Source organism: Oncorhynchus tshawytscha, linkage group LG10 (genome assembly GCF_018296145.1).
Source record: "Oncorhynchus tshawytscha isolate Ot180627B linkage group LG10, Otsh_v2.0, whole genome shotgun sequence".
Lineage (NCBI taxonomy): Eukaryota > Metazoa > Chordata > Actinopteri > Salmoniformes > Salmonidae > Oncorhynchus > Oncorhynchus tshawytscha.
Window position 1 is genome coordinate 17,006,376 of NC_056438.1, and position 27,870 is coordinate 17,034,245.

Below are 27,870 nucleotides of genomic sequence, written 5' to 3' on the forward strand. Positions count from 1 at the left end.
GTGAAATCTTATAGTATGCAGCTAGAGGGTTGTGTTCAGTAGGTATGAATTGGAAAACGTTTAAAAAATGGAAAAACAAAAGTGAGTGTTCTTATTGGACAAATTCAGGAAGAACCATACGATCTGCATTTCAAAATAGTTCTCTGGACACGACTCTGGTGTAGTAGTCACAAACCTCAGACAGAAAGACTTGGACCTAATAGAAGATATTCATGAAGGTTTGAAGAGGACAACTAGACTGACGACAGGAGCATTACCCCGTACACTGGCCTCGCCTCTCGGCTCAGGTGATTGGTGGGTGAGGAGGGTGACATCTTCAGTGATGTCATCAGGGATAGAAGGGGAGCCCGCAACCACAGCTGAGGACAGATGGAGTGAAAGAGTGAGTGTAAGTGGAAAGAGGTGATATTGTATGAGAGTGTGACAGACAGAATGAGATCCGAAAACCAGATCAGCTGAATCTAACAGAGGAGTGTGACCACGCAGAAGGTAAAGGAGGAGAGTGACCACGCAGAAGGTAAAGGAGGAGTGTGACCACGCAGAAGGTAAAGGAGGAGTGTGACCACGCAGAAGGTAAAGGAGGAGTGTGACCACGCAGAAGGTAAAGGAGGAGTGTGACCACGCAGAAAGGTGACCAAGGAGGAGTGTGACCACGCAGAAGGTAAAGGAGGAGTGTGACCACGCAGAAGGTAAAGGTGGAGTGTGACCACGCAGAAGGTAAAGGAGGAGTGTGACCACGCAGAAGGTAAAGGAGGAGTGTGACCACGCAGAAGGTAAAGGAGGAGTGTGACCACGCAGAAGGTAAAGGTGGAGTGTGACCACGCAGAAGGTAAAGGAGGAGTGTGACCACGCAGAAGGTAAAGGAGGAGTGTGACCACGCAGAAGGTAAAGGAGGAGTGTGACCACGCAGAAGGTAAAGGTGGAGTGTGACCACGCAGAAGGTAAAGGAGGAGTGTGACCACGCAGAAGGTAAAGGAGGAGTGTGACCACGCAGAAGGTAAAGGTGGAGTGTGACCACGCAGAAGGTAAAGGTGGAGTGTGACCACGCAGAAGGTAAAGGAGGAGTGTGACCACGCAGAAGGTAAAGGAGGAGTGTGACCACGCAGAAGGTAAAGGAGGAGTGTGACCACGCAGAAGGTAAAGGAGGAGTGTGACCACGCAGAAGGTAAAGGAGGAGTGTGACCACGCAGAAGGTAAAGGAGGAGTGTGACCACGCAGAAGGTAAAGGTGGAGTGTGACCACGCAGAAGGTAAAGGAGGAGTGTGACCACGCAGAAGGTAAAGGAGGAGTGTGACCACGCAGAAGGTAAAGGAGGAGTGTGACCACGCAGAAGGTAAAGGAGGAGAGTGACCACGCAGAAGGTAAAGGAGGAGTGTGACCACGCAGAAGGTAAAGGAGGAGTGTGACCACGCAGAAGGTAAAGGAGGAGTGTGACCACGCAGAAGGTAAGGGTGGAGTGTGACCACGCAGAAGGTAAAGGGTGGAGTGTGACCACGCAGAAGGTAAAGGAGAGATGACCACGCAGAAGGTAAAGGGAGGAGTGTGACCACGCAGAAGGTAAAGGAGGAGTGTGACCACGCAGAAGGTAAAGGAGGAGAGTGACCACGCAGAAGGTAAAGGAGGAGTGTGACCACGCAGAAGGTAAAAAGGAGCAGAAGGTAAAGGTGGAGTGTGACCACGCAGAAGGTAAAGGTGGAGTGTGACCACGCAGAAGGTGGAGTATGACCACGCAGAAGGTAAAGGTGGAGTGTGACCACGCAGAAGGAAGGGTGGAGTGTGACCACGCAGAAGGTAAAGGAGGAGTGTGACCACGCAGAAGGTAAAGGAGGAGTGTGACCACGCAGAAGGTAAAGGAGGAGTGTGACCACGCAGAAGGTAAAGGAGGAGTGTGACCACGCAGAAGGTGGAGTGTGACCACGCAGAAGGTAAAGGTGGAGTGTGACCACGCAGAAGGTAAAGGTGGAGTGTGACCACGCAGAAGGTAAAGGAGGAGTGTGACCACGCAGAAGGTAAAGGAGGAGTGTGACCACGCAGAAGGTAAAAAGGAGGAGTGTGACCACGCAGAAGGTAAAGGAGGAGTGTGACCACGCAGAAGGTAAAGGAGGAGTGTGACCACGCAGAAGGTAAAGGAGGAGTGTGACCACGCAGAAGGTAAAGGAGGAGTGTGACCACGCAGAAGGTAAAGGAGGAGTGTGACCACGCAGAAGGTAAAGGTGGAGTGTGACCACGCAGAAGGTAAAGGAGGAGTGTGACCACGCAGAAGGTAAAAAGTGGAGGAGGTGTGACCACGCAGAAGGTAAAGGAGGAGTGTGACCACGCAGAAGGTAAAGGAGGAGTGTGACCACGCAGAAGGTAAAGGAGGAGTGTGACCACGCAGAAGGTAAAGGTGGAGTGTGACCACGCAGAAGGTAAAGGTGGAGTGTGACCACGCAGAAGGTAAAGGTGGAGTGTGACCACGCAGAAGGTGACCACGCAGAAGGTGGAGTGTGACCACGCAGAAGGTAAAGGTGGAGTGTGACCACGCAGAAGGTAAAGGTGGAGTGTGACCACGCAGAAGGTAAAGGAGGAGTGTGACCACGCAGAAGGGTGGAGTGTGACCACGCAGAAGGTAAAGGAGTGTGACCACGCAGAAGGTAAAGGTGGAGTGTGACCACGCAGAAGGTAAAGGTGGAGTGTGACCACGCAGAAGGTAAAGGTGGAGTGTGACCACGCAGAAGGTAAAGGAGGAGTGTGACCACGCAGAAGGTAAAGGAGGTGTGACCACGCAGAAGGTATGGGTGGAGTGTGTATTATCAAACATTCAGATGTCATTCTGTAGAGTCCGACTTCATTTGATCATATTAGACACCGACGTGGCTCCACAAAGAAACAAGCAGTAATTTAATGAAAATGGACAACAATATTAGGTTACTGTCTAAATCTTCTGTCCTCGTTACCTTTCCTCACAACATGCACACTGGGGCACTCCACCTCCGAGGGCGGGGCTTCTGCGTGCTCAGCCTCCCATTGGCTGGGACTGACGCTAAGGAGAGTCTCAGAGGACGGCGGCCTCTGGTGGTCATTGAACGGGCTCCTCTCATTGGCTGCCTCATTTGTGGGCGTGCCATCTGAGCCGTGACTCCACCCATCTTCCAGGTCGCGGAAAATCAGCTGCCTTAGCGTCTCCACTGAAAAGGCAGAAAAGTGGTATTGAATAAGTGGGAAGTTGATTCTCAACCAAACACATTCTAGTGACGCTAGTACATACGTATACAAAATAATATTTTAATATGTTCAAGTCAAGTCTCTTGCTTTCTCACCGTCTTCAAGAGCTGCCTCTGCTACTCCAATTCGTCGCTTGACGTAGTCCTGCCCCTCCCCGCAGAAGAAAGCTCCTGATTGGTCCGTTGGTGTGGTGCGTGCGAGCTCGTTATCCTCATCGTTAGGGGAGTCCGTCTCCATGAAAACCACCTGCTCCGTCATCGAGTGGTCTAGGGAGATTAAAGATCATCAATGTGATGAACGACAGAGCAGAGTTGGGGAATGATAGAGAATATTACTGTACAGAAATATCCTACAGAAATAAATATTTATATCTGTATTCACTATAATCCACTCCAAAAACATACACTTCCTTACTAACACAATTTGTCTCACCTGATTGATAGACATGGCTGCCAGTTGAGACAGGGGAAGCGTTGCCAAGACATGGGGAGCTGAGAGAGAGATAAAGAAGAGAGAGAGATAAAGGAGAGAGAGGGCGAGAGGAGAGAGAGATAAAGGAGAGAGAGGGCGAGGAATGAGTGAGAAGACAGAAGAGAGATCAATGAGATGGAATCAGTACTGCTTAAGACAACTATGGCGAATGGTCTGCAATGCTATCAGAGTCTACAGATCTTCAATGTTAATTGTTAGAAACGGGCCAGTGTAAGGATTACTCACAAAATAGGTGTGGATCTGTTATTGGTCGAAGGTGAGGAGCCAGCAACCAATGAGATGGTCTTTTCAAGTTGGTCCTTCCAGCTGTGAAAAATAAAAATAAAATGGCACTCAAAACGTCCACCAAAGCTTTTCCATGTGATGAGTAAAATGCTGCAGGTTAAAATCCTGATGAACCTCTATCATGTATATTATCTGTAAACTAATCTCTATTCCTGGTATAGATATGGATGATGTAGATGTGCTCACATGTTTTTCTCTGAGGATGTCCCCGCTACCAGTTCATAGATCTTTCTCTCTGTGGTGCTGATGACGTACAGGGCCTTGTTGTCTGAGGGAATCAGACACAATCAAACCATCATCATCACCACAGGGATAATAAAGCCATTATCTTATTATCTTGCAAAATTATTGAGATCCCATTTCCTGTTATTACATTGTTGTTACAGCATTAAACTGTTGTCTAAATCTAACCCAGAACACTGATTCATCTATACACAACCATTGGCCACTCCACACTTTGTCCCATAACCCCTGACCTCTAACCTCCTACCTGTGGCCACAGAGCGCACCAGGAGGGAGTCTAGCTGGACCACAGGGCTGAAGGATGCCTTGGTGTCCCCGCTACCACCTCCTCCTCCCCCCAGCCAGCGGGACGGACAGCGCAGTAGCAGCCGGTCGTCTGGACCTCTCTGGAGCAGAACCAGCAGGTCTGATAGCAGCAGGGCCTGGATCTCTGGGAGATGAAGGAGAACCAGAACCATACGGTTAGAACCCTTACAGAACACTGAACACTAGAACTTAGAACCTGCAGGTCTGACAGCACTAGGGCCTGGATCTCTGAGAGATGAAGGAGAACCAGAACCATACGGTTAGAACCCTTACAGAACACTGAACACTAGAACTTAGAACCTGCAGGTCTGACAGCACTAGGGCCTGGATCTCTGGGAGGGAAAATAAATCAAGTCAAAGATACTCACCCAAAAAGTTAACAAGGCACAAATGATTCAACTCCCAGTGTATTATCTGGTGACTGAAGCAACAATACAGCAGAATCAGAACAGTGACTCCAATATGGAATACATGTCTGGGACAGTGTCTCCCGGGGTCTCTCGCAGCTGATTCCTTTTAGCTCTGGACAGAGGAGCCAACAGAATCTAAAGCACAACAGTTCTATCTGTGGAGTGTTGTGGGTCTTACCTAAAGTTTTGTCTTTATTGACTTTCCAGGTGAGAGGACCCTCATGGATCATTGTCTTACTGGTCAGGTCCAGACTCTGACAGGACAGAGGACATCATCAGAATAAAGCTGTTATACTATGTGTTGGAGGAAGAGACTAACTTTGAAGAGGTGGTAAATACTAACTTTGAAGAGGTGGTAAATACTAACAACTCTGAAGAGGAAAAGGAGGTACCTTGAACTGTGGCGTGGGGTCCAGCCTGCGCTGGTATTGGTTGAGCCGTTGCCGGTGTTCAGTCTCCCTGACGACTTCATTGACGGCCTGCAGAATCCCGCGGCAGCAGGCCTGTGCACGTTGGAGAGGCGGGAGGTCTGTGGAGCCAGCTGTAGGAAGACGTTACACCCAGTGAGATCACAACATCAAATAGGACCAGTTAGTTCAAAGCAGTACCTATTCTTAAAACACTACTAAGACTAACCTACTCACCTATCTACTAAGACTAACCTACTCGCATAACTACTAAGACTAACCTACTCGCCTAACTACTAAGACTAACCTACTCGCCTAACTACTAAGATGAACCTACTCGCATAACTACTAAGATGAACCTACTCGCCTAACAACTAAGATGAACCTACTCGCCTAACAACTAAGATGAACCTACTCGCCTAACTACTAAGATGAACCTACTCGCATAACTACTAAGATGAACCTACTCACCTAACAACTAAGATGAACCTACTCGCCTAACAACTAAGATGAACCTACTCGCCTAACTACTAAGACTAACCTACTCGCCTAACTACTAAGATGAACCTACTCGCATAACTACTAAGATGAACCTACTCGCCTAACAACTAAGATGAACCTACTTGCATAACAACTAAGATGAACCTACTCGCATAACTACTAAGATGAACCTACTCGCATAACTACTAAGATGAACCTACTCGCATAACTACTAAGATGAACCTACTCGCATAACTACTAAGACTAACATATCACATAACTACTAAGACTAACATATCACCTAACTACTAAGACTAACATATCACCTAACTACTAAGACTAACATATCACCAACTACTAAGACTAACATATCACCTAACTACTAAGACTAACATATCACCTAACTACTAAGACTAACATATCACCAACTACTAAGACTAACATATCACCTAACTACTAAGACTAACATATAATCTAACAGTAACTTAATGAAGACCACTGGTGCTAAACTGTCAGACTATCAGTGTGTGTGATGTTGTCCAGTAACAGAGGGTACTTGGTGAGTATGAGTGTGAGAGAATCTCTATATAAATGAGAAAGAGAGATATGGAGGCGGATGATGGATCCTACGTACCCTCTGTGTGTTTGATGATGTTGTCCAGTAACAGAGGGTACTTGGTGAGTCTCTGTGTCTCAGACACCAGCAGGTCCTTCAGCTGCAGCCTCCTACAGTGAGGACTGGCCTCACACTCCTGACAATACATCCATCAAACAATCAAATCAATTCATGGAAAAGCCATTGTGACTGCATGTATGTGTGTTACCTGGGTGATGCGTGTGTTTTACCTGGGTGATGCGTGTGTGTTACCTGGGTGATGCGTGTGTGTTACCTGGGTGATGCGTGTGTTACCCGGGTGATGCGTGTGTGTTACCCGGGTGATGCGTGTGTGTTACCCAGGTGATGCGTGTGTGTTACCCGGGTGATGCGTGTGTGTTACCCGGGTGATGCGTGTGTGTTACCCGGGTGATGCGTGTGTGTTACCCGGGTGATGCGTGTGTGTTACCCGGGTGATGTGTGTTACCCGGGTGATGCGTGTGTGTTACCCGGGTGATGCGTGTGTGTTACCCGGGTGGTGTGTGTTACCCGGGTGATGCGTGTGTGTTACCCGGGTGATGCGTGTGTGTTACCCGGGTGATGCGTGTGTGTTACCCGGGTGATGCGTGTTACCCGGGTGATGCGTGTGTGTTACCCGGGTGATGCGTGTGTGTTACCCGGGTGATACGTGTGTGTTACCCGGGTGATGCGTGTGTGTTACCTGGATGATGTGTGTGAAGCGGGGGTCTTTGCGCTGCTTGTTCTTAATGAGTTCCAGAGCCTGAGACTGCTGGCTGCACAGGTGGGACGCCTGCTCCTGAAACTCCTCCCCCGCCACGCCCTCAAACTAACACACAGGTACACACCAATATTCCAGTCAAAACACAACACTACACGATATACACTGAGTGTACAAAACATTAAGGACACCTGCTCTGTCCATGACAGACTGACCAGGTGAAATCTATGATCCCTTATTGAAGTCACTTGTTAAATTCACTTCAATCAGTGTAAATGAAGGGGAGGAAACAGGTTAAAGAAGGATTTTTAAGCCTTTTTGACAATTGAGACATGGATTTTAGTTTAGTTTATTAATTCGACCATTTAAAAAAACAAGCACACAACTTGAAAAAGCCATACGTGCACATGAATAAAATCATTGAGGATAACACACAATACAGTCTGGGACTTATTTCCATTGTGGTCCTCTTGAGACAAGATGACTACTAGACAAGATCCAACACAGTATGTCAGTGAAATAATAAAACAACAACAGAGAAGAAGAACCTCTATCTCATCATTCCAGTTACATCATAGAGGGGTTATTCATATGGGCACAGAAGACATCAAACATTTGTTTAAAGCTGCCCAGAGAGGATGTTGTTTTTATGGGCAGAGGCAACTCATTCCATTCTGAGGCTCCAGTATACAAGTATACATGGATTGTGTATGTGTGCCATTCAGAGGGTGACTGGGCAAGACAAACTATTTAAGTACATTTGAACGGGGTATGGTAGTAAGTGCCAGGCGCACCGGTTTGTGTCAAGAACTGCAACGCTGCTGGGTTTTTCACACTCAACAGTTACCCGTGTGTATCAAGAATGGTCCACCACACAAAGGACATGCAGCCACCTTGATAACTGTGGGAAGCATTGGAGTCAACATGGGCCAGCATCCCTGTGGAACGCTTTTAACACCTTGTAGAGTCCCTGCCCTGACAAATTGAGGCTGTTGAGGGCAAAGGGGGGGTACAACTCAATATTAGGAAGGTGTTCCTAATGTTCGGTTCACTCAATAAGCATATGATTGAAAACTATTGGACAGGTGTTATCAACAGCTGAGCCCTCACTGACCACTAACAGTGTAACACTGATGAACATGCTAACACTGCTAACACTGGAAATATGTGACCAATAACATTTGATTTGAAGGGATAGTAAAACAAAGACTGAGGGAGGGAGAGATGACATTTTTGACATTTGAGTCATTTAGCAGACACTCTTATCCAGAGTGACTTACAGTAGTGGGTTCATACATTTACATACTGGTCCCCCTGGGAATAGAACCCACAGCCCTGGCGTTGCAAGCACCATGCTGTACCAACTGAGCCACGGGACTGGGATGATGTGATTAGCTAGTTCAACTCACCCTGGCCAGCATGATGTCACCGATGCCCTGAACGATGGGAGATTCCCTTTTCTTCTTCATGGCTTCACACAGGCTCACTGCAACGCAATAACAACGGTGGAACAACGTTGATTAAACAATAAAATCATTGAAGCAACATTGATCAAACACAATAACATTGAGCTTAACGTCAATGAGACTGACTACCAAATCAAAGACAATGCTAAAACAGTGCTTCTCTACCATGCAGCACCTAAATCTATCAAAACATTATGTTTACACAGCGATGCCACAAACAGAGAACCTCTTTAATGCAACACAATCTTATCAGATCTTTAAATCCACATGGCCTGAATACCTATTGACAGAACTGAGAAACACACACTGACCATGTAGTTGGTAGACCTGAGGCAGGTTGGGGAAGATGCAGGCCAGCTCGTCAGAGCTCAGAACACACCTCATCTTCTGGAAAAACACCTGATCCAAGACCCTGAGAGTACGCAGGTGAGACGCCTCTGTCGTCAACAACTCTGAGGAGAGACGACGGAGGGAGGGAGGAATGGCGGGAGAGGTGAGAGGAAGGGGGAGACACAGAGAAGAATGTAAATATAACAATATAATAATATTTCCTTCTGAAAATAACAGAATAGGAGTTGTTAGTTCCAGTCAGATATACAGTGGCTATGTTTAGACAGGATATAGGAACAGTTGTAGAAGCATAAGGTTTTCACATGTTCCTCTAGGCTTGAATGTATCCTTGCACATTCCTCTGCTGCTACCCAAAGGTCAAGCAGTGGATGTTTACCGTAAATGACGGCCTGTCGGTCCACCTCTCGGGGACAGAGTGTAGCCAGGACCTGAGGGGCCACTGTCTCTTGCCAGTTGTGACTCTCCACCACGTCGTCCTCTAGGGCTGGGGCATCAGGGAGCAGGGCCACCGGGGACTCCTCAAACCTACACACACACACACACACACGAGAGAGAGAGATGTTTTAATATACTTCCAGGTCGATCCAGGTCGAAGTTGAAAACCTCAGTAGGTTGTAGTGATGACTTACTGTCGTCTAGACGACCGAGGGGTGTATGGAGGCGTGGGGTTCTCCAAGGATCTGAGGAGGAAAAACCAATCAGATCTGGTTCTATTCTGTTGTCTTTATTCTGTGCTACAATGCTGCTGCTCAACCCCGTCAGGAGCATGTGGATCCTACATTGTGTTCCGAAACAGTGTCTGTGTGTGAGTTTGTGCAACGTGTGTGGTTTCAGATATGTGTGTATGAGCAAGACGTGTGTGTGTGTGTGTGTAGTCTCACCGTGCTGAGCTACTGGTAGCTGAGGAGGAGGCGCTGTGGTGTAGGGGTCTCAGGCCCGGCCCCTCTATCTCCTCCCCACAGTCCTCCATGTCCACGTCGCTACGGGAACGAGGGACTGTCTCCACTCCTGAAGCCCCGCCCCGCCGACGCCCCTCCCCCTGCGCCTTCAGAGACTCACTACGAGCCAGACGCACCGACACCATAGGGCTGAGAAAGAGACCGTGAGAGAGAGAAAGAGAAACACATAAGTAAACATGTACAATCTTGACACACAAACAATTGTGCACAATAGACCTGACACACTCTCTCTCTCGGATACCTGTCCATACTGTCCTCTCCCAGGCTGCTGGAGGACAGTCTCTGGAGGTCTCCCTCGTCCCCCTCCTCCCCGGGGATCTCTGGGTGGTTCTCAAACTGCTGGATGATGTTCCTCACACTGCCAGGACGTACTGAGAGGAGACGAGACAGGACACACACACACACACACAGAACATCAAATCAATCTAATGTATTTTATAAAGCCCATTTTAGAAATCAGCAGTTGTTACAGTGTGCTTTACTGATACCCAGCCTAAAACCCCAAAGTGAAAGCAATAACAGTACATCAAGTCTCTTTGGATAAAAAAAAGTGTTTGCTAAATGGCATTTATAATTATATATTATCATGTTTTAAAATAAGCTGAGAAAACACTGGGAAAAAAACAAGATAAAATAAGATATTCAAAATAATAAATGACACACCTTCAGTGGGAGACAAGGGGACATGGAACGCTGGGAAATCAAAGTGAAGCAAAAGAAAACATGAGACAAAAAAATGATCAACGAGGGTCAAAACAAAGGATGAGATAATGGGAATTAAACCATACTGTTACGATGAAAACAGAATGTGTGTGTGTGTGTGTTTGTCTGTGTGTCTGTCTCGGTGTGTGTGTGTAGTTACTGGACTGGGAGGTGCTCCTGGGCTTGCCGATATACTTCAGGATGGGGTTTCTCTTCCTGTCCTCTCCATCCTTTTCTTTCTTTGCACTGCTCAGCTGTAGAATAAACAGTAAAGCTCTGATGTAAAACAATCATTTCAAGCACATCTTGGACATTGAGAACGGTTTGTTTTTTTGCATAGTAAAAATTCAAGCAAACGTTTCTTTTTGGACAAGTGCCTACTGAATATGACCCAGAACACAGTATTCGACCTTTGACTCCAGCTCCTACCTTCTTGGTCTTGGGGAAAAAGGCGAGCCACTTCTCCTTCTCAGTGCTGAGTCCTGGAAACACCCTGGAATCCCTCAGCTTAATGCCCGAGTGACGGAGGTACAACAGCACCGCAGAGGCTAGAGGAGAACTGAGGGAGAGGGAAGGAAAGAGAGAGGCAGTGTGAGGGCGAGAGAGAGAGGCAGTGTGAGGGCGAGAGGCAGTGTGAGGGCGAGGGCGAGAGAGAGGGGGGAGGGCGAGCGAGTGTGAAAAAGGTAACGGGGGAAGAGAAAGAAAGAGAAACAGACAAAGAAAGGAAGAGAAATGACAGAATGGAGAAGGGTACGTTTACACAAACAAACAAGCATTATTATTCAATCACGTTCCAGCAACAGACATGAGACGCTCCGACTTTTATTACCTTCTGTCGTCTTCGTGCTTCGAGCTGCAACACACAGAAAAACAACTGTTAGCTTCTTCACTCTCGCACTCTTCTGCTCAAAAACAACAACCTCTCTTTTAATAAGGTCTCTGGCTTAGTTCCAAAGTGGCTCGGTCCTGTTGAACAAGGTGCAAAATAAATAAATCCTTGCTGATAAAAAACAAGGTGACCTGTTTTGTATCTACCTAGCAGTGAGTCATGTGATAGGAGTGAGTAGGTGTGTGTAACAAACATCATGTGGGTAGGGCAGCCGCGGCTAGAGGTTACCTGCAAAGCCTCCCGAGTGAGCAGTGATCACACTCTGACCTTTGGTACGGTGAGATGTTGAGGCTAGTTGAGCTCCCTCTACTGCCAGCTGGCTCGGTCACTGTCCTACCGTAGTTACTGTTTTGCTATGCTAACACTGAACCATCGCAGCAAAGCACAAAAGTAACAATGTGTGTTATTTGTTGCAATCTTAGCAGTCCTATTTACTGTGTCTCCCTTAGAATGCATTGCATATATAGGGGCCCCAGACTTTTTCCTGATAAGGTCACATGGGATAAACATGTTGTATCATAGCTAGACGGTCCAACTCACAGTATCTCCCAGAGAGCAGTGACCTGTCTGTCCACCACCTGTTTCTCCTTGGCTGGGTCTCCATCCAGCTGCTGCAGGTCTCCCTCTCCAAACAGAGAGCCCAGACCCATCATCTGCTTGTTCCTACACAAACACATGCGCCAGAGCACACAAGGTCAAAGGTCACACAACTTTCAATACACACAAACTACAGCTGGGACGAAAAACCGAAAATTATCCAAACCGACCGATCCCCTCGTCGCAGGCACTACCCACTGTTCCCCGGGCAGCGATGACGTGGATGTCGACTAAAGGCAGCCCCCCCCCCCGCACCACTCTGATTCAGGGAGGTTGGGTTAAATGTGGAAGATACATTTCAGTGGAATGTGTTCAGTTGTACAACTGACTAGGTATCCCCACCTTCCCTTTCATTACGATAAGTAGCCTATAACAGAGAAATGTGAAGATTGAAATGAAATAAGTTTGATAATATGGGTGGTTGTTAATGGGACAGTCGATCTGGATTTTTGTCCATATCGCCCAACTCTAACAAACAAAATAACATACACACGGCCATTATCTGCATTTAGCACAAGCCTCAATGCACACACCAATGGGTTTCATATACACACACACTGTCAAACACAAGACACCCCTCTAGATGATTCAGCTTGTTCCATACACTGTACTGTACCTGTAGTCCTGTATTTGGTCCTGAATGTCAGGTAGCACCTGCTGTTGGAGCTCAGACAGTGGTCCCCTGATGTCCTCTTGGGCATGGAGACGACTCTCTGAGACAGGACACAACCCCTCACAGTAAGACTTACTACAGACTGAACTAGAATCACAACCCTGTACTGACAGAGTTAAGACTGACCACTTTACACAACTACCATTACTGGTCATGCGCTGGAGGGGTTTGTAAACTACCAGGCAAATCGAACCCAGTGTGTTAAGGCAGACGGTTGTAAGTCTGACACCATAGAGCTGCAATCAGGTGTTCCTCAAGGATCCATTTTAGGTCCCCTGTGGTTTATTATCTAGATCAACAACATTGGGAGACATAGAGACATTTTTATGCAGGTGACACTGTTTACTTATTAAGTGGCAGCAATTTCCCTTTAGCTTTTGGCAAAGCTCAAACGGCTAAAAAAAAAACTTTTTTCAAAGGAATCTGGAAGATTTGAAGCTTGTTCTGAATTCCTGTAAAACAAAATGCATGGTATTTTCCAAGAGTAAACACTCTGAAAACCATGTAATTAGTACCTTGGAAGGACATTCTATAGAGCACGTCAAAACGTACAAATAACTGGGAGTTTGGGTGGATGAGAAGTTGAGCTTGTTTTTCCTTTGCAGTCAGAAAATAGTTGATTAGTTGTGCTTTTCTCTCCGTGTTGAACTATGGTGATACTGTTCATGTCCTCAAGCTCTATACTGAAGGCTCTTGACTGTGTATCATGCAGCCTTATTTTTGTCACCAATCGCTACAGTGCTGTCGAGTGGACATCACTAGCAACACGCAGGCTCAAACACCGCTCATTTTATCGATCCTCTCTTCTAACTCGAAATTAAAACAAGCTCTGATCTTAATCTGTTTTATGCTAACAGTCCCAAAAATGTTTACAGAGAATGGAAAAAGGTAATTTCATTACTCAGCCCCCCCTGGTCATGGAATTCCCTCCCAGCCAACCTAAAACCCCAGGACCTGGTGTCCCTGGAGGAGGTCAAAGGGCAAATAGATGAACAGGTTGTTGAGACATGTAGATGTTTCTAGTTGTCACCCCATGTCCCTAGATTGCGTTGCCTTCTGTGAGGAAACATGTTTTACTTCACACACCTGCACTGTTTGCTGTTGTATTTGTGCTGTTGCCAGTCTTGTCTGTTGTCTGTTTTGTCTTACATTGTTGTTTTTTTTATTGTAACCCTCGTCCCCACAGGAGGCCTTTGGCTTCTTGCCAGGCCATCATTGCAAATAAGAATTTGTTCTTAATTGACGTGGCTGGTTAAAGAAAGGTTACCTCAAAATAAAACCATCACAGTAACGTTAGTATGTTGTGTTGGATCTTACCTATATCAGCCAGGTACTCTTCTCGTACTCTGATTTTTAACGGCTGAAAATTAAATAAAAAATGTAAGGAACCGTAACTACAACCGTTACTACAAGAGTACTTTAAAATCTTGCAAGATTATTAAATGGTCCGGTCTAATTGATTAAGACTAATTCACCAAATTAATTAACTGAATAAACCAATGAGAGACGCACAGCGTCAGGGTCCAGGAAGTGGGAGCAGATCTGAGGCGCGAGGGCACGGGCGTCTTTAGGGCTGGAGCCCAGGTAGGCCTCCACCGACAGGTAGAACAGCTGTTGTAGAGAGACGACACACACACCAGATTAGTTCCCATGTAAGAGAAGGAACAACCGTCAATAGCAGTCCTTAGAGTTAGAGTACTGACCAGTGGGTTGGGATCCAGTAGCTGGCTGAAGACATATCTCATGAACACCGTCATATGGGCCGGTCTCGACTTGAGAAGCTCTATGTCCTGAAATGGACCGTCCATCTAAAGTAGGGAAAGACAGAGGAAGGGGAAGGGAGGGAGAGAGACGTAGAGAGAGAGAGGGAGATTCATATAGTTCCACAGATGTGAGATGCAGGATACGTAGATGAGGTAAGTGATGTTTGCTGATAAAGACGGTCTCACCTCATTGAGTGCATAGCTGTCATCCTCTTCCTCCTCTTCCTCGGGGCCAATGATCTGAGTCTTCCCAGCCTGCCAAAAGACAGGTCACAAAGGTCAGGATTAGGAAAATAAAACCTTTGGCGTGTGTGTGTGTGTGTGTAGTTGTGTAGGAGACATTGTTCACATCACTGACTCAGACTAGACGGTATAATATGCAGTGCATGTGTGTAAATCTTCTCACTGAATCAGAATGTGTGTGTGTGTGTGTTGGTATCACCGAGTCAGAGAAGGTGTGTGTGTCGGAGCCCTGTCTCCAGCGTAGGGGGGTCCTGAAGAAGGAGGGGGAGGAGTGGGGGCTCTCACGGGTCTGGGGGAGAAGGGGGTGGAGGGGTGAGAAGGACCATCTCGCCCCTCTCTCTCTCTCTCTCTCTCTCTCTCTCTCTCATCAGTCATTCATAAAGGTCTGGTGCATCTGGTGCTGACATTACTTACCTCAAAGTCTCCTTCACTTGAGTCCACCGACAGCCGAGCTGCCGATAAATGGAGAAATTATACATATACATTATACATTTGTACAGTGGTGGGAAAAGTACCCAATTGTCATACTTGAGTAAAAGTAAATACACCTTGGACACTGATCCTGATAGAAAATGACTCAAGTAAAAGTCACCCAGTAAAATACTACTTGAGTAAAATGATTTGGTTTAAAATATACTTAAATATAAAAAATAAATGTAATTGCAAAAATATGCTTCAGTATCAAAAGTTAAAGTATAAATCGTTTAACATTCCTTATATTACACAAACCAGAGGGCACAATTTTCTTGTAATTATTTTTTTTTTTACTGATAGCATGGGCTTCAACACTTAGACATAATTTACAAACAAAGCATTTGTGTTTAGTGAGTCCGCAAGATCAGAGGAAGCAGGGATGACCCGGGATGTTCTCTTGATAAGTGCGTGAATTACACGATTTTCCAGTCCTGCTAAGCATTCAAAATGTAACAAGTTCTTATGGGTGTCAGGGAAAATGTATGGAGTAAAAAGTACATAATTTTCTATAGAAATGTAGTGAAGTAAAAGTTGTCAAAAATATAAATAGTAAAGTACAGATACCCAAAAAATCTACTTAAGTAGTACTTCATTTATTTAAGTACTTTACACCAGTGCATTTGTATCATAAAAACACACACAACTCAGAGAATCATAGACAAACAAATCCAATACAAACCATCTCCTGCTATTACATAGTTGGACACAGCTTCGGGGCGAGTTCCATCCTTGAGAGACAAAGAAATAACAAATAACAAACGCTATAAACTAAAGTAATGACAATCTAATATATAGTATCTAGTGGGGACATGAGAGATCTAGTTAAGTGTTGTTAGGGGTCTGTTGTCATGCACACAGGCATCTCACCAGATCTTGCTTGATTTTAACCCGCACTTGTTGGGCGCGCCTCTTGGCACTATCGATTCGCTCCTCCAGTGATGGGGAGGGGTTCCGTGACAGCTCCTCCATCAAGTCCTGTGGGATTGGTCAGAGTGACATTATCAGAGGCACTGATAATGGTCAATGATGATTGGTCAAACTAAATAGATACTCTCATAAGCAGTGTCCTTACTAGAGGTCGACCGATTAATCGGAATGGCAGATTAATTAGGGCCGTTTTCAAGTTTTCATAACAACTGGAAATCAGTCATTTTTTTACACCTTTATTTAATCTTTATTTAACTAGGCATGTCAGTTAAGAACACATTATTATTTACAATGACGGCCTAGGAACAGTGGGTTAACTGCCTTGTTCAGGGGCAGAACAACAGATTTTTACCTTGTCAGCTCAGGGATTCAATCTTGCAACCTTACGGTTAACTAGTCCAACGCTCTAACCACCTGCCTCACGCCGCCTCTCCTTCCTGTTCTCTGCTGCCAATGACTGGAACAAACTACAAAAATCTCTGAAATTGGAAACACTTATCTCCCTCACTAGCTTTAAGCAGCAACTGTCAGCAGATGAGCAGCTCACAGATTACTGCACCTGTACATAGCCCACCTATAATTTAGCCCAAACAACTACCTCTTTCCCTACTGTATTTATTTTATTTATTTTGCTCTTTTGCACCCCATTATTTTTATTTCTACTTTGCACATTCTTCCACTGCAAATCTACCATTCCAGTGTTTTACTTGCTATATTGTATTTACTTTGCCACCATGGCCTTTTTTTGCCTTTACCTCCCTTCTCACCTCATTTGCTCACATCGTATATAGACTTGTTTATACTGTATTATTGACTGTATGTTTGTTTTACTCCATGTGTAACTCTGTGTCGTTGTATGTGTCGAATTGCTTTGCTTTATCTTGGCCAGGTCACAATTGTAAATGAGAACTTGTTCTCAACTTGCCTACCTGGTTAACTAAAGGTGAAATAAATAAATAAATGAGAAGCCCACCTGTTACGCGAATGCAGTAAGAAGCCAAGGTAAGTTGCTAGCTAGCATTAAACTTAATCAATCAAAATCACTAGTTATAACTACACATGGTTGATGATATTACTAGTTTATCTAGTGTGTCCTGCGTTGCATATAATCGATGCAGTGCGGATTCGCAAAAAAGGACTGTCGTTGCTCCAACATGTACCTAACCATAAACATCAATGACATCCTTAAAATCAGTACACAGAAGTATATATTTTTAAACCTGCATATTTAGCTAAAAGAAATCCAGGTTAGCAGGCAATATTAACCAGGTGAAATTGTGTCACTTCTCTTACGTTCATTGCACGCAGAGTCAGGGTACATGCAACAGTTTGGGCCGCCTGGCTCGTTGCGAACTAATTTGTCCGAATTTTACGTAATTATGACATACATTGAAGGTTGTGCAATGTAACAGTAAAATTTAGACTTAGGGATGCCACCCGTTAGATAAAATACGGAACGGTTCCGTATTTCACTGAAAGAATAAACGTCTTGTTTTCGAGATGATAGTTTCCGGATTCGACCATATTAATGACCTAAGGCTCGCATTTCTGTGTGTTATTATGTTATAATTAAGTCTATGATTTGATAGAGCAGTCTGACTGAGCGGTGGTAGGCAGCAGCAGGCTCGTAAGCATTCATTCAAACAGCACTTTTGTGCGTTTTGCCAGCAGCTCTGCTGTTTATGACTTCAAGTCTATCAACTCCCGAGATGTGGCTGGTGTAACCGATGTGAAATGGCTAGCTAGTTCCCGGGGTGCGCGTTAATAGCGTTTCAACCGTCACTCGCTCTGAGACTTGGGGTGGTTGTTCCCCTTGCTCTGCAGGGGTAACACTGCTTCGAGGGTGGCTGTTGTCGTTGTGTTCCTGGTTCAAGCCCAGGGAGGAGTGACGAGAGATACAGAAGCTATACTGTTACACTGGCAATACTAAAGTGCCTATAAGAACATCTAATAGTCAAAGGTATATGAAATACAAATGGTATAGTGAGAAATAGTCCTATAATTCCTATAATAACTACAACCTAAAACTTCTTACCTGGGAATATTGAAGACTCATGCTAAAAGGAACACCCAGCTATCATATGTTCTCGTGTTCTGAGCAAGGAACTTAAATGTTAGCTTTCTTACATGGCATATATTGCACTTTTACTTTCTTCTCCAACACTTTGTTTTTGCATTATTTAAACCAAGTTTAACATGTTTCATTATTTATTTGAGGTTAAATTGATTTTATTGTTGTAATTGTCTTTTTTTAATTTTATATATATATTTTTTTAAATCAGCCGATTAAATCGTTACAGCTAGAAATGCAACATATAGAACAGGTATGTCTATATTCCAGATCAGTGTCCATTCTAAGTGTGTTTGATTGTATGGGTTTGCAACATTTCTCCATATTCCCAGGTTTTCCAAAAATCTTGGATGGAGAATTACAGATTTCCTAACAATTCTCTACTGATTCTGGGAATCGTTTAACAGAGACTTGAAACCCTGTGACTTAAATTTGATTTTTTTATTTTCACTTCCTTGTTTATATTGTCACGATCACCAAGGCTCTGCCCCAAAATAATTTTCCAAGGGCGGGAAAAACCAGACTCCGCCCGAGCGCACCCCTGACTGTTACCTGGAGCTCAGCCTCTCCCTGTTCCAACATGTTCCTGAGGATCTGAGTGGCGTGTTTCTGTACATCTAGGTTCTAACACAATGACAGAAGAGGAGAGGGAAAAGAAACATTAGGCTCCTCCTTGTTGACCCATGTTATACCACATTGGTTTGAACATCTGGTCAGTATTATGGTCAAGCTGGTATACCAGTCAGTATTTGTAAGGCAATGGTCCAGGAACAGTATTTATAAAGTGTCTGAGAATATGAGTCCATATAATCTTATTCCTTATGATCCAAAATGTATAACTGATCCTAGATCAGTACTCGTTGTCTGAGACGCTTTATGAATACAGACCCAGGTGTGGTGCTCACCTGTAGTGGTTTGTTGATTCTTTGAGAGGGGGTGCTGGTAAGTCCGGGGGGCAGGGGTGGAGGTGGTGGTGGCGGGGCTTCACCTCCCAGTGACGTCCTCTGATTGGGTAAGAGGTCAGCGGGGAGGGGTTGTAGGACGAGGGCGGCTGCTGAAGGGGGCGGTCCTTGAAGTGTCAGGGCAACATACGGCCCAGCTGGAAAGAAAGAAAAATAAAAAGAGAGAAAGAAAGAAGGAAAGGAGAAAGAAAGAAAGCGAAAGAACGAAAGAAAGAGAGAAAGAGAGAAAGAAAAAGAAAGAAAGAAAGGAAAAAAGAGAAAGAAAGATAATTTAATAAACAGCTTTTGGCAACGACATTTTTACTGACAGCATAGACCTAAAGTCATCATAACCTTAACAATCATCGTTACAGAAACCAGTGACACTCACACTTGATGAGCTTCACCACCTCCTGGTGAGACATGGACGACACCAGCGAGCCATTCACCTGAGAAAGAAAGAGAGAAGGCAGACTAAGTCTGCTGATTGTATTGAGTCTCTGATGACCGAGACAGAGATGGTTTTTAGTTTACGTTTGAAATGAGGCGTAACCTTTATGATTCTGTCTCCCTCATGGACCCCTGCCTTGACTGCTGCACCACCTGCATGAAGAGACAGGTGAGAAACATTCCAGAACCATCATATAAGACCTGTAGAAATGAAGTCAGTTACTGTGTGGATGTGTGTCTGACCTGGTCGGACATTCTGCACCAGCTTGATCCTCTCGCCACACACGGTGAAGCCAAATCCCAGCTGGTCTTTCTGTACCACCACACATCTCTGAACCAGACCTGGACCTGAGAGAGGGAGGGGGAGAGAGAGGGAAAGGGGAGGAGGTGAGAGATGCGAGAGGGAGATGGAGAGAGACAAAGAAAAGGGAGTTGAAGAGAGCGATAAAGAGGGAAAGAAATAGAGAAGTAGAGAGATGAGAGATAGAGAGAGAGAGAGAGATTAAGAGAAGACCATTCAAGTCAGTTGGGCATAACATGAACCAGTACTAAACTGCTATATGAAATCACATTTTCAAATCAAATTGTATTTGTCACATGCGCCGAATACAACAGGTGTTACCGTGAAATGCTTACTTACAAGCCCTTAACCAACAAAGCAGTTCAAGAAATAGAGTTAAGAAAATATTTACTAAATAAACTAAAGTAAAAAATATAAAGTAATAAGTACATAAAAAGTCTATAAACAGGAGGTACCGGTATCGAGTCAAAGTGCAGGGTAGAGGTTAGTCGAGGTAGTTTGTACATATAGGTTTGGGTATGCCACAGCTACAAACCTAGCCTCATAATTACCAGACGGATGCATGAAACATTCATGTAAGCTTGTGAGATCAGGTGGCTTGTGAGGCTACTACAAACCCCATGTACCTGTGTTCTCAGGGGGGATGTCAGCTGGAGGCTCCCTCTGCTGGCCGCTGGAGGTGTTGCGCTCCGAGTCTCCTATCGTCAGGCTGCTTAGCCTGGAGGGAAAAGCAGGACATGAGGAACATGAGACAGAGTAGGGTGAAGTCGCCCCTAGACGCTTGATCTTGGGTCCGTTCAGCATTTCCCCCACCAATGGTTAAGGTTAATACTGGGAGAGGGAAAGCTGATCCTAGATGAGTACATAGGGGAAACGTAACCCCAGAACATGTGAGACACACATAGGCTACACTGTTGAGGGAGGTCGTGAGGAAAGAAGGAGAGGGATGTCTGGCAGGAGGACGGAGGGCGTGAGGAAAGAAGGAGAGGGATGTCTGGCAGGAAGGAGGACGTGAGGAAAAAAGGAGAGGGATGTCTGGCAGGAAGGAGGGCGTGAGGAAAGAAGTAAAGGGATGTCTGGCAGGAAGGAGGGCGTGAGGAAAGAAGTAAAGGGATGTCTGGCAGGAAGGAGGGCGTGAGGAAAGAAGTAAAGGGATGTCTGGCAGGAAGGAGGGCGTGAGGAAAGAAGTAAAGGGATGTCTGGCAGGAAGGAGGGCGTGAGGAAAGAAGGAAAGGGATGTCTGGCAGGAAGGAGGGCGTGAGGAAAGAAGTAAAGGGATGTCTGGCAGGAAGGAGGGCGTGAGGAAAGAAGTAAAGGGATGTCTGGCAGGAAGGAGGGCGTGAGGAAAGAAGGAAAGGGATGTCTGGCAGGAAGGAGGGCGTGAGGAAAGAAGGAAAGGGATGTCTGGCAGGAAGGAGGGCGTGAGGAATGAAGGAGAGGTTTGTCTGGCAGGAAGTAGGGCTTGAGGAAAGAAGGAGAGGGATGTCTGGCAGGAAGGATGGAGGGCGTGAGGAAAGAAGGAGAGGGATGTCTGGCAGGAGGACGGAGGGCGTGAGGAACGAAGGAGAGGGATGTCTGGCAGGAGGACGGAGGGCGTGAGGAACGAAGGAGAGGGATGTCTGGCAGGAGGACGGTGGGCGTGAGGAACGAAGGAGAGGGATGTCTGGCAGGAAGGAGGGCTTGAGGAAAGAAGGAGAGGGATGTCTGGCAGGAAGGAGGACGTGAGGAAAAAAGGAGAGGGATGTCTGGCAGGAAGGAGGGCGTGAGGAAAGAAGTAAAGGGATGTCTGGCAGGAAGGAGGGCGTGAGGAAAGAAGTAAAGGGATGTCTGGCAGGAAGGAGGGCGTGAGGAAAGAAGTAAAGGGATGTCTGGCAGGAAGGAGGGCGTGAGGAAAGAAGTAAAGGGATGTCTGGCAGGAAGGAGGGCGTGAGGAAAGAAGGAAAGGGATGTCTGGCAGGAAGGAGGGCGTGAGGAAAGAAGTAAAGGGATGTCTGGCAGGAAGGAGGGCGTGAGGAAAGAAGTAAAGGGATGTCTGGCAGGAAGGAGGGCGTGAGGAAAGAAGTAAAGGGATGTCTGGCAGGAAGGAGGGCGTGAGGAAAGAAGTAAAGGGATGTCTGGCAGGAAGGAGGGCGTGAGGAAAGAAGTAAAGGGATGTCTGGCAGGAAGGAGGGCGTGAGGAAAGAAGTAAAGGGATGTCTGGCAGGAGGACGGTGGGCGTGAGGAACGAAGGAGAGGGATGTCTGGCAGGAAGGAGGGCTTGAGGAAAGAAGGAGAGGGATGTCTGGCAGGAAGGAGGGCTTGAGGAACGAAGGAGAGGGATGTCTGGCAGGAAGGAGGGCGTGAGGAAAGAATGAGAGGGATGTCATGACCTCCTTCAACAGTGTAGCCTATGTGTGTCTCACATGTTCTGGGGTTACGTTTCCCCTATGTACTCATCTAGGATCAGCTTTCCCTCTCCCAGTATTAACCTTAACCATTGGTGGGGAAATGCTGAACGGACCCAAGATCAAGCGTCTAGGAGCATAAAGAAGGAGAGGGATATCTGGCAGGAGGACAGAGGGCGTGAGGAACGAAGGAGAGGGATGTCTGGCAGGAGGACGGAGGGCGTGAGGAACGAAGGAGAGGGATGTCTGGCAGGAGGACGGAGGGCGTGAGTAAAGAAGGAGAGGGATGTCTGGCAGGAGGACAGAGGGCGTGAGTAAAGAAGGAGAGGGATGTCTGCAGGAGGTAGGAGAAGGAGGGTGTGAGGATAGAAAGAGAGAAAAAGGAGGGATAGACAAGATAAGATGGAGTGAGGTAGTAGGAGGAGAGAGTAAAGAGGAGTGGTATAGGGCAGGGACACAGAGTCTGCATCTCAAGTTGCCTTTCCCTGGATCCTATCTCCTTGCCTCCTTCTCAACCATATTGGAGAAGGTCCAAGATCCCCCTCCACTCAGACCTTCTTCTCCAATACATTTTGAGAAGGAGGCGAGGAGACAGGATGTGAGCAATTGAGGAAACGTTTATTGAGCCAGAGCTATAGGTGGGTGAAAGGAGAAGGAGAGGACACCAGGGGGTAGATAGATGGACAGAGTGCCAGGACTATAGGTGGGTGGAAGGAGAGGACACCAGGGGGTAGATAGATGGACAGAGTGCCAGGACTATAGGTGGGTGGAAGGAGAGGACACCAGGGGGTAGATAGATGGACAGAGTGCCAGGACTATAGGTGGGTGGAAGGGGAGGACACCAGGGGGTAGATAGATGGACAGAGTGCCAGGGCTATACAGTGGGTGGAAGGAGAGGTCACCAGGGGGTAGATAGATGGACAGAGTGCCAGGGCTATACAGTGGTTGGAAGGAGAGGACACCAGGGGGTACATAGATGGACAGAGTGCCAGGGCTATACAGTGGTTGGAAGGAGAGGACACCAGGGGTAGATAGATGGACAGAGTGCCAGGGCTATACAGTGGGTGGAAGGAGAGGTCACCAGGGGGTAGATAGATGGACAGAGTGCCAGGGCTATACAGTGGGTGGAAGGAGAGGACACCAGGGGGTAGATAGATGGACAGAGTGCCAGGGCTATACAGTGGGTGGAAGGAGAGGTCACCAGGGGGTAGATAGATGGACAGAGTGCCAGGACTATAGGTGGGTGGAAGGAGAGGACACCAGGGGTAGATAGATGGACAGAGTGCCAGGGCTATACAGTGGGTGGAAGGAGAGGTCACCTGGGGGTAGATAGATGGACAGAGTGCCAGGGCTATACAGTGGGTGGAAGGAGAGGACACCAGGGGGTAGATAGATGGACAGAGTGCCAGGACTATAGGTGGGTGGAAGGAGAGGACACCAGGGGGTAGATAGATGGACAGAGTGCCAGGACTATAGGTGGGTGGAAGGAGAGGACACCAGGGGTAGATAGATGGACAGAGTGCCAGGGCTATACAGTGGGTGGAAGGAGAGGTCACCAGGGGGTAGATAGATGGACAGAGTGCCAGGACTATACAGTGGGTGGAAGGAGAGGACACCAGGGGGTAGATAGATGGACAGAGTGCCAGGGCTATACAGTGGGTGGAAGGAGAGGACACCAGGGGGTAGATAGATGGACAGAGTGCCAGGACTATACAGTGGTTGGAAGGAGAGGACACCAGGGGTAGATAGATGGACAGAGTGCCAGGGCTATACAGTGGTTGGAAGGAGAGGACACCAGGGGTAGATAGATGGACAGAGTGCCAGGGCTATAGGTGGGTGGAAGGAGAGGACACCAGGGGGTAGATAGATGGACAGAGTGCCAGGGCTATACAGTGGGTGGAAGGAGAGGTCACCAGGGGGTAGATAGATGGACAGAGTGCCAGGGCTATAGGTGGGTGGAAGGAGAGGACACCAGGGGGTAGATAGATGGACAGAGTGCCAGGGCTATACAGTGGGTGGAAGGAGAGGACACCAGGGGTAGATAGATGGACAGAGTGCCAGGACTATACAGTGGTTGGAAGGAGAGGACACCAGGGGGTAGATAGATGGACAGAGTGCCAGGGCTATACAGTGGTTGGAAGGAGAGGACACCAGGGGGTAGATAGATGGACAGAGTGCCAGGGCTTGGAGGAGAGATCATGTGAGGAGTGACTGCTGGAAGTAAAGTGCAGTACTGTAATCTGTGCTTAGTTTCTACGAAGCTCAACAAACTGAGCAAAAAACTCACCAAGCAGCAAAAGGGCTGAAAGCGAAGCGTCAGAAAGAGAGGGAACAACAGAGAATACAGAAAGGGACCAAGAGAGAAAAGGAAAGAAAATGAGTTTAGGATAAAGTAGAAGACTTAAAGTGGAGAAACACTGACAGACAGGAGATACGGCTGGGAGATGTGGCCTAGCAATCAGATCTCCATTATTTCAAACTTATGGGCAAATCACTATATATAAATATATGTTTTTTAATGTTCTCTCTAAATAAGCGTTGTTGTACAATGAAAGGTCAAATACACTGCATTTCATACAGTCAGCAATAATCTAATGAATTCAGGGTTTGTGAAGTTATACCCAGGCTAAATATGAGCTTTCCACAAAAATAAGACCCACTAATAACTTAATGACTTTATCAAAATAGTTTAACCTCTCCAACTGTTTGAAAAGCATGTTAGCCTGTCCACCTTGTTCAAGTGGCCTACCTTATTCCTCAGAATGAGAACGAGTTGCCAATTCCTTATATAATTGTTCTTTATGCTTATTGCACATTTATAAAACACAGACTAGACAGCTAGTATAACAGTCTTTGGCTAAAATGCTGCTAGCGGTACGTGGTAACCCAATGCAGATTATTCGTTATCCAGAATCAATGTTAATTGATACTCTCGTTTTATTAGTGTCTGTTCTGTGGGCAATTTGAGGAGTTGAGACTTAAAATGGAAGAGTTCATCTATCCTCTATTACAGCAAAAATAATGTCTCAATGTGTTTTGGGGTCCATATGACCTACTCTGTTGGACCAAACCTCAAATGCAAATAGCGGAAGATGTGATCTCTCAACATTGAAGAATTTGTTCTTAACTGACTTGCCTAGTTAAATAAATGTATAAATAAATTGTTGCCGTGAAGCGGGGGGAGGGGCTTGGTGTGTGTGTAAACCATAGAGGAAGAGGCTAAGCTAGAGGTTTCACTCTCGCTAAAATATGTCCAAAATAAGATGCTTTTCTATAGGCTTATTTTGGACCTAAACTTGTCGCCTGACTTCCCGACTTTGGGACAACGATTCCCAGACAGACAGACAGACAGACAGACACACAGAATAATGGGCAGTGAGCCATAAAGGACATCACATCAAAGGTGATAAAGCTGCCTCCCAGCTGAGAATAGCCCTGTACAGAAGGCTAAGCTGAGGGGATCCCAATTTATCACAACATCCAACAGAGATGCAGAAGCTTACAACTAGGCCTTCAAGTTGTAATGGTAGAAGCAATAGGCTAATTAAGCAATAAGCCACGAGGGGCTGTGTGTGGTATATTGCCAATGGCTAAGTGCTGTTCTTAAGCAAGACAACGCAGAGTGCCTGGATACAGTCCTTAGCTGTGGTATATTGGTCATATATCGTATACCCCTGAAGTGGCTCTTTGCTATTGTAAACTGGTTACCAATGTAATTTGAATAATAAAAAGTTATTTATCATACCCAAATCAGCATTCAGTGTTCAAACCACTTTATAATATGTTATGTTCAAATATCAGGGTTCTCCCCAGGATTTTTTAACAAGGTGGTACTTATTTATTTTCATTACAAAGTGGCACAGGTAGTCCACAAGGTAGGGCAGTGTCACTCTTACACACTTTAGGGAGAACCTTGATAATAGTCACTGGCTGCCTATCTGTAGTCACTGCCTCTCCCCTTCTCAAAGCACATTGCATTTCCCTCCCCTCTGATATACTCCTCCAAGGCATTTTGGGAAGGATACAAGGAGAGGACATGAGGAATCAAGGAAATACATTGGTCCCATCTGTCATTAGCACCACCATCACCAGCAGTCTGTCCTACCTGTCCAGTGTTGAGGTGGGGGTGCGGAGACTCATGGCTGCAGACGCCTCGAGCGCGTCCGTGTCCTCTCCGGCGGTCCAATTATGTCACAGCAGGGTGACCATCTCCTTTGTTCTTCAAATTTCTTCCGCAGAGTTCCACAGTGCTGCCGCCTGCTACGTTTCAACTCCTCACGTCAGCTAGTGGGGAGCTTATTCCGTTCAGAGACTGCTCTGAGCACCTTCCTCATGTTTTCACAGGCAATCTCCAAGTACCTTACAGTAGACAGTTGTAATAGGGAACCCGACAAATTGATACAGTGTTAGAACTATCTAGTGCCACAGGAAAATATTAGAAATAGCTGGTGGGTGGGGGACACCTTTAAGGTGGGTGCCACCTTCAAGCAAGATGCATGAAATTCAGACACCACTGACTGTGCAATGTCTACTTTGTTCATTCAGTCTTAAGACAAAGTGTTATTACATAGCAATCAACACTAGCAACATGAACAAAACCATTTTTAACAAAACAATTTTTAAAAAAGGTAAAAGGCTTGTTGTTGTGTTTCCCCGTCTATTTTTTTACTGTTGTTTTTTTCTCTTTACTTATCTGTTGTTCACCTAATATTTTCTTTTACTTAAAAATTGCACTCTTGGTTAGAGCCTGTAAGTAAGAATTTCCCTGTAAGGTCTACCTACACCTGTTGTAGTCAGCGCACGTGACAAATAAACTTGGATTTGACGTGATAACTGTTCGCTGTCTGATATATATGTAAACAGCTCCTATTCTACTTTCTGAGATACATCAGCTAGTAAGCATCCAAAACGAATGACACGAATGCAATTCAAACTAGTATCCCAACATTAATATCATTCAAATCTAAATAACGTTTGAAATTATATTCTTGTAGTTTATTATGTTGACACTGTCAAGCCAATTAACGTCAGCTAACGTTAGACAACTCTACTCGCATTATCCTCAGTAAATTTGTTTCCATCCCCTGCGAGCTAAATTTAGTTACAGAGTCCTTAATGCTAGTTTACTGGTGTGGCTCTTCCAGAAGACCAATAGTACATGTTTGTCTGTTTTAAGAACTTGGCTAACGCTCAATGTGGTCCAGTGAACTGTTCCAAGAAGCTGGCTAAGTGCAACATTGATATTGCACAATTCAACCAGTCTCGTTCAATACATGGTGCAGATTACCTAGCGAAGTGTCCAGTTTGTTATCTAGCTTGTTTGAGAGAAGACTATCCGCTGTAAACAGAATGGCATCTGACCTGACTGGACGTTGCACTGCAACACGACACCACTAGCTTGCCATTGTGGCTAGAAGCTGGAGCCTGTGTATTGCTAGTTAGCAATGCAAAGTTAGTTAGCTACTTTGCCAGGGCTAGCTGTTGGCATGTCAGTGAACGATGCAAGGAAATGTTTCTG

At 46.0% G+C, this 27,870-nt stretch overlaps 1 protein-coding gene across 5 annotated transcripts in view; it reads right to left on the reverse strand.

Moving 5' to 3' along the window:
- Positions 1-27,870, reverse strand: part of LOC112260980 (rho guanine nucleotide exchange factor 11) — a 31,940-nt gene that overhangs the window by 3,143 nt on the left and 927 nt on the right. The window contains exons 2-40 of one of the 5 annotated variants that reach the window (XM_042328241.1): positions 26,458-26,711; positions 24,640-24,654; positions 20,595-20,686; positions 19,911-20,015; positions 19,771-19,820; positions 19,609-19,666; positions 19,182-19,375; positions 18,829-18,900; positions 16,146-16,253; positions 15,958-16,006; positions 15,219-15,256; positions 15,004-15,093; positions 14,748-14,816; positions 14,502-14,606; positions 14,311-14,409; positions 14,116-14,158; positions 12,742-12,838; positions 12,069-12,191; positions 11,469-11,492; positions 11,069-11,198; positions 10,800-10,893; positions 10,601-10,630; positions 10,179-10,308; positions 9,860-10,066; positions 9,608-9,658; positions 9,355-9,503; positions 8,939-9,079; positions 8,571-8,647; positions 7,144-7,269; positions 6,462-6,579; positions 5,333-5,481; positions 5,119-5,194; positions 4,472-4,654; positions 4,168-4,249; positions 3,922-4,002; positions 3,637-3,695; positions 3,300-3,470; positions 2,937-3,167; positions 258-359 (exon numbers count right to left, since the gene is read on the reverse strand). In XM_042328241.1, the coding sequence (XP_042184175.1) occupies positions 258-359; positions 2,937-3,167; positions 3,300-3,470; positions 3,637-3,695; positions 3,922-4,002; positions 4,168-4,249; positions 4,472-4,654; positions 5,119-5,194; positions 5,333-5,481; positions 6,462-6,579; positions 7,144-7,269; positions 8,571-8,647; positions 8,939-9,079; positions 9,355-9,503; positions 9,608-9,658; positions 9,860-10,066; positions 10,179-10,308; positions 10,601-10,630; positions 10,800-10,893; positions 11,069-11,198; positions 11,469-11,492; positions 12,069-12,191; positions 12,742-12,838; positions 14,116-14,158; positions 14,311-14,409; positions 14,502-14,606; positions 14,748-14,816; positions 15,004-15,093; positions 15,219-15,256; positions 15,958-16,006; positions 16,146-16,253; positions 18,829-18,900; positions 19,182-19,375; positions 19,609-19,666; positions 19,771-19,820; positions 19,911-20,015; positions 20,595-20,686; positions 24,640-24,654; positions 26,458-26,492 (3,853 nt within the window). In that variant the 5' untranslated portion in view covers positions 26,493-26,711. The remainder of the gene's footprint in view (positions 1-257; positions 360-2,936; positions 3,168-3,299; positions 3,471-3,636; positions 3,696-3,921; positions 4,003-4,167; positions 4,250-4,471; positions 4,655-5,118; positions 5,195-5,332; positions 5,482-6,461; positions 6,580-7,143; positions 7,270-8,570; positions 8,648-8,938; positions 9,080-9,354; positions 9,504-9,607; positions 9,659-9,859; positions 10,067-10,178; positions 10,309-10,600; positions 10,631-10,799; positions 10,894-11,068; positions 11,199-11,468; positions 11,493-12,068; positions 12,192-12,741; positions 12,839-14,115; positions 14,159-14,310; positions 14,410-14,501; positions 14,607-14,747; positions 14,817-15,003; positions 15,094-15,218; positions 15,257-15,957; positions 16,007-16,145; positions 16,254-18,828; positions 18,901-19,181; positions 19,376-19,608; positions 19,667-19,770; positions 19,821-19,910; positions 20,016-20,594; positions 20,687-24,639; positions 24,655-26,457; positions 26,712-27,870) is intronic. The other 4 variants (XM_042328245.1, XM_042328243.1, XM_042328242.1 and 1 more) reach the window with 4 other exon arrangements.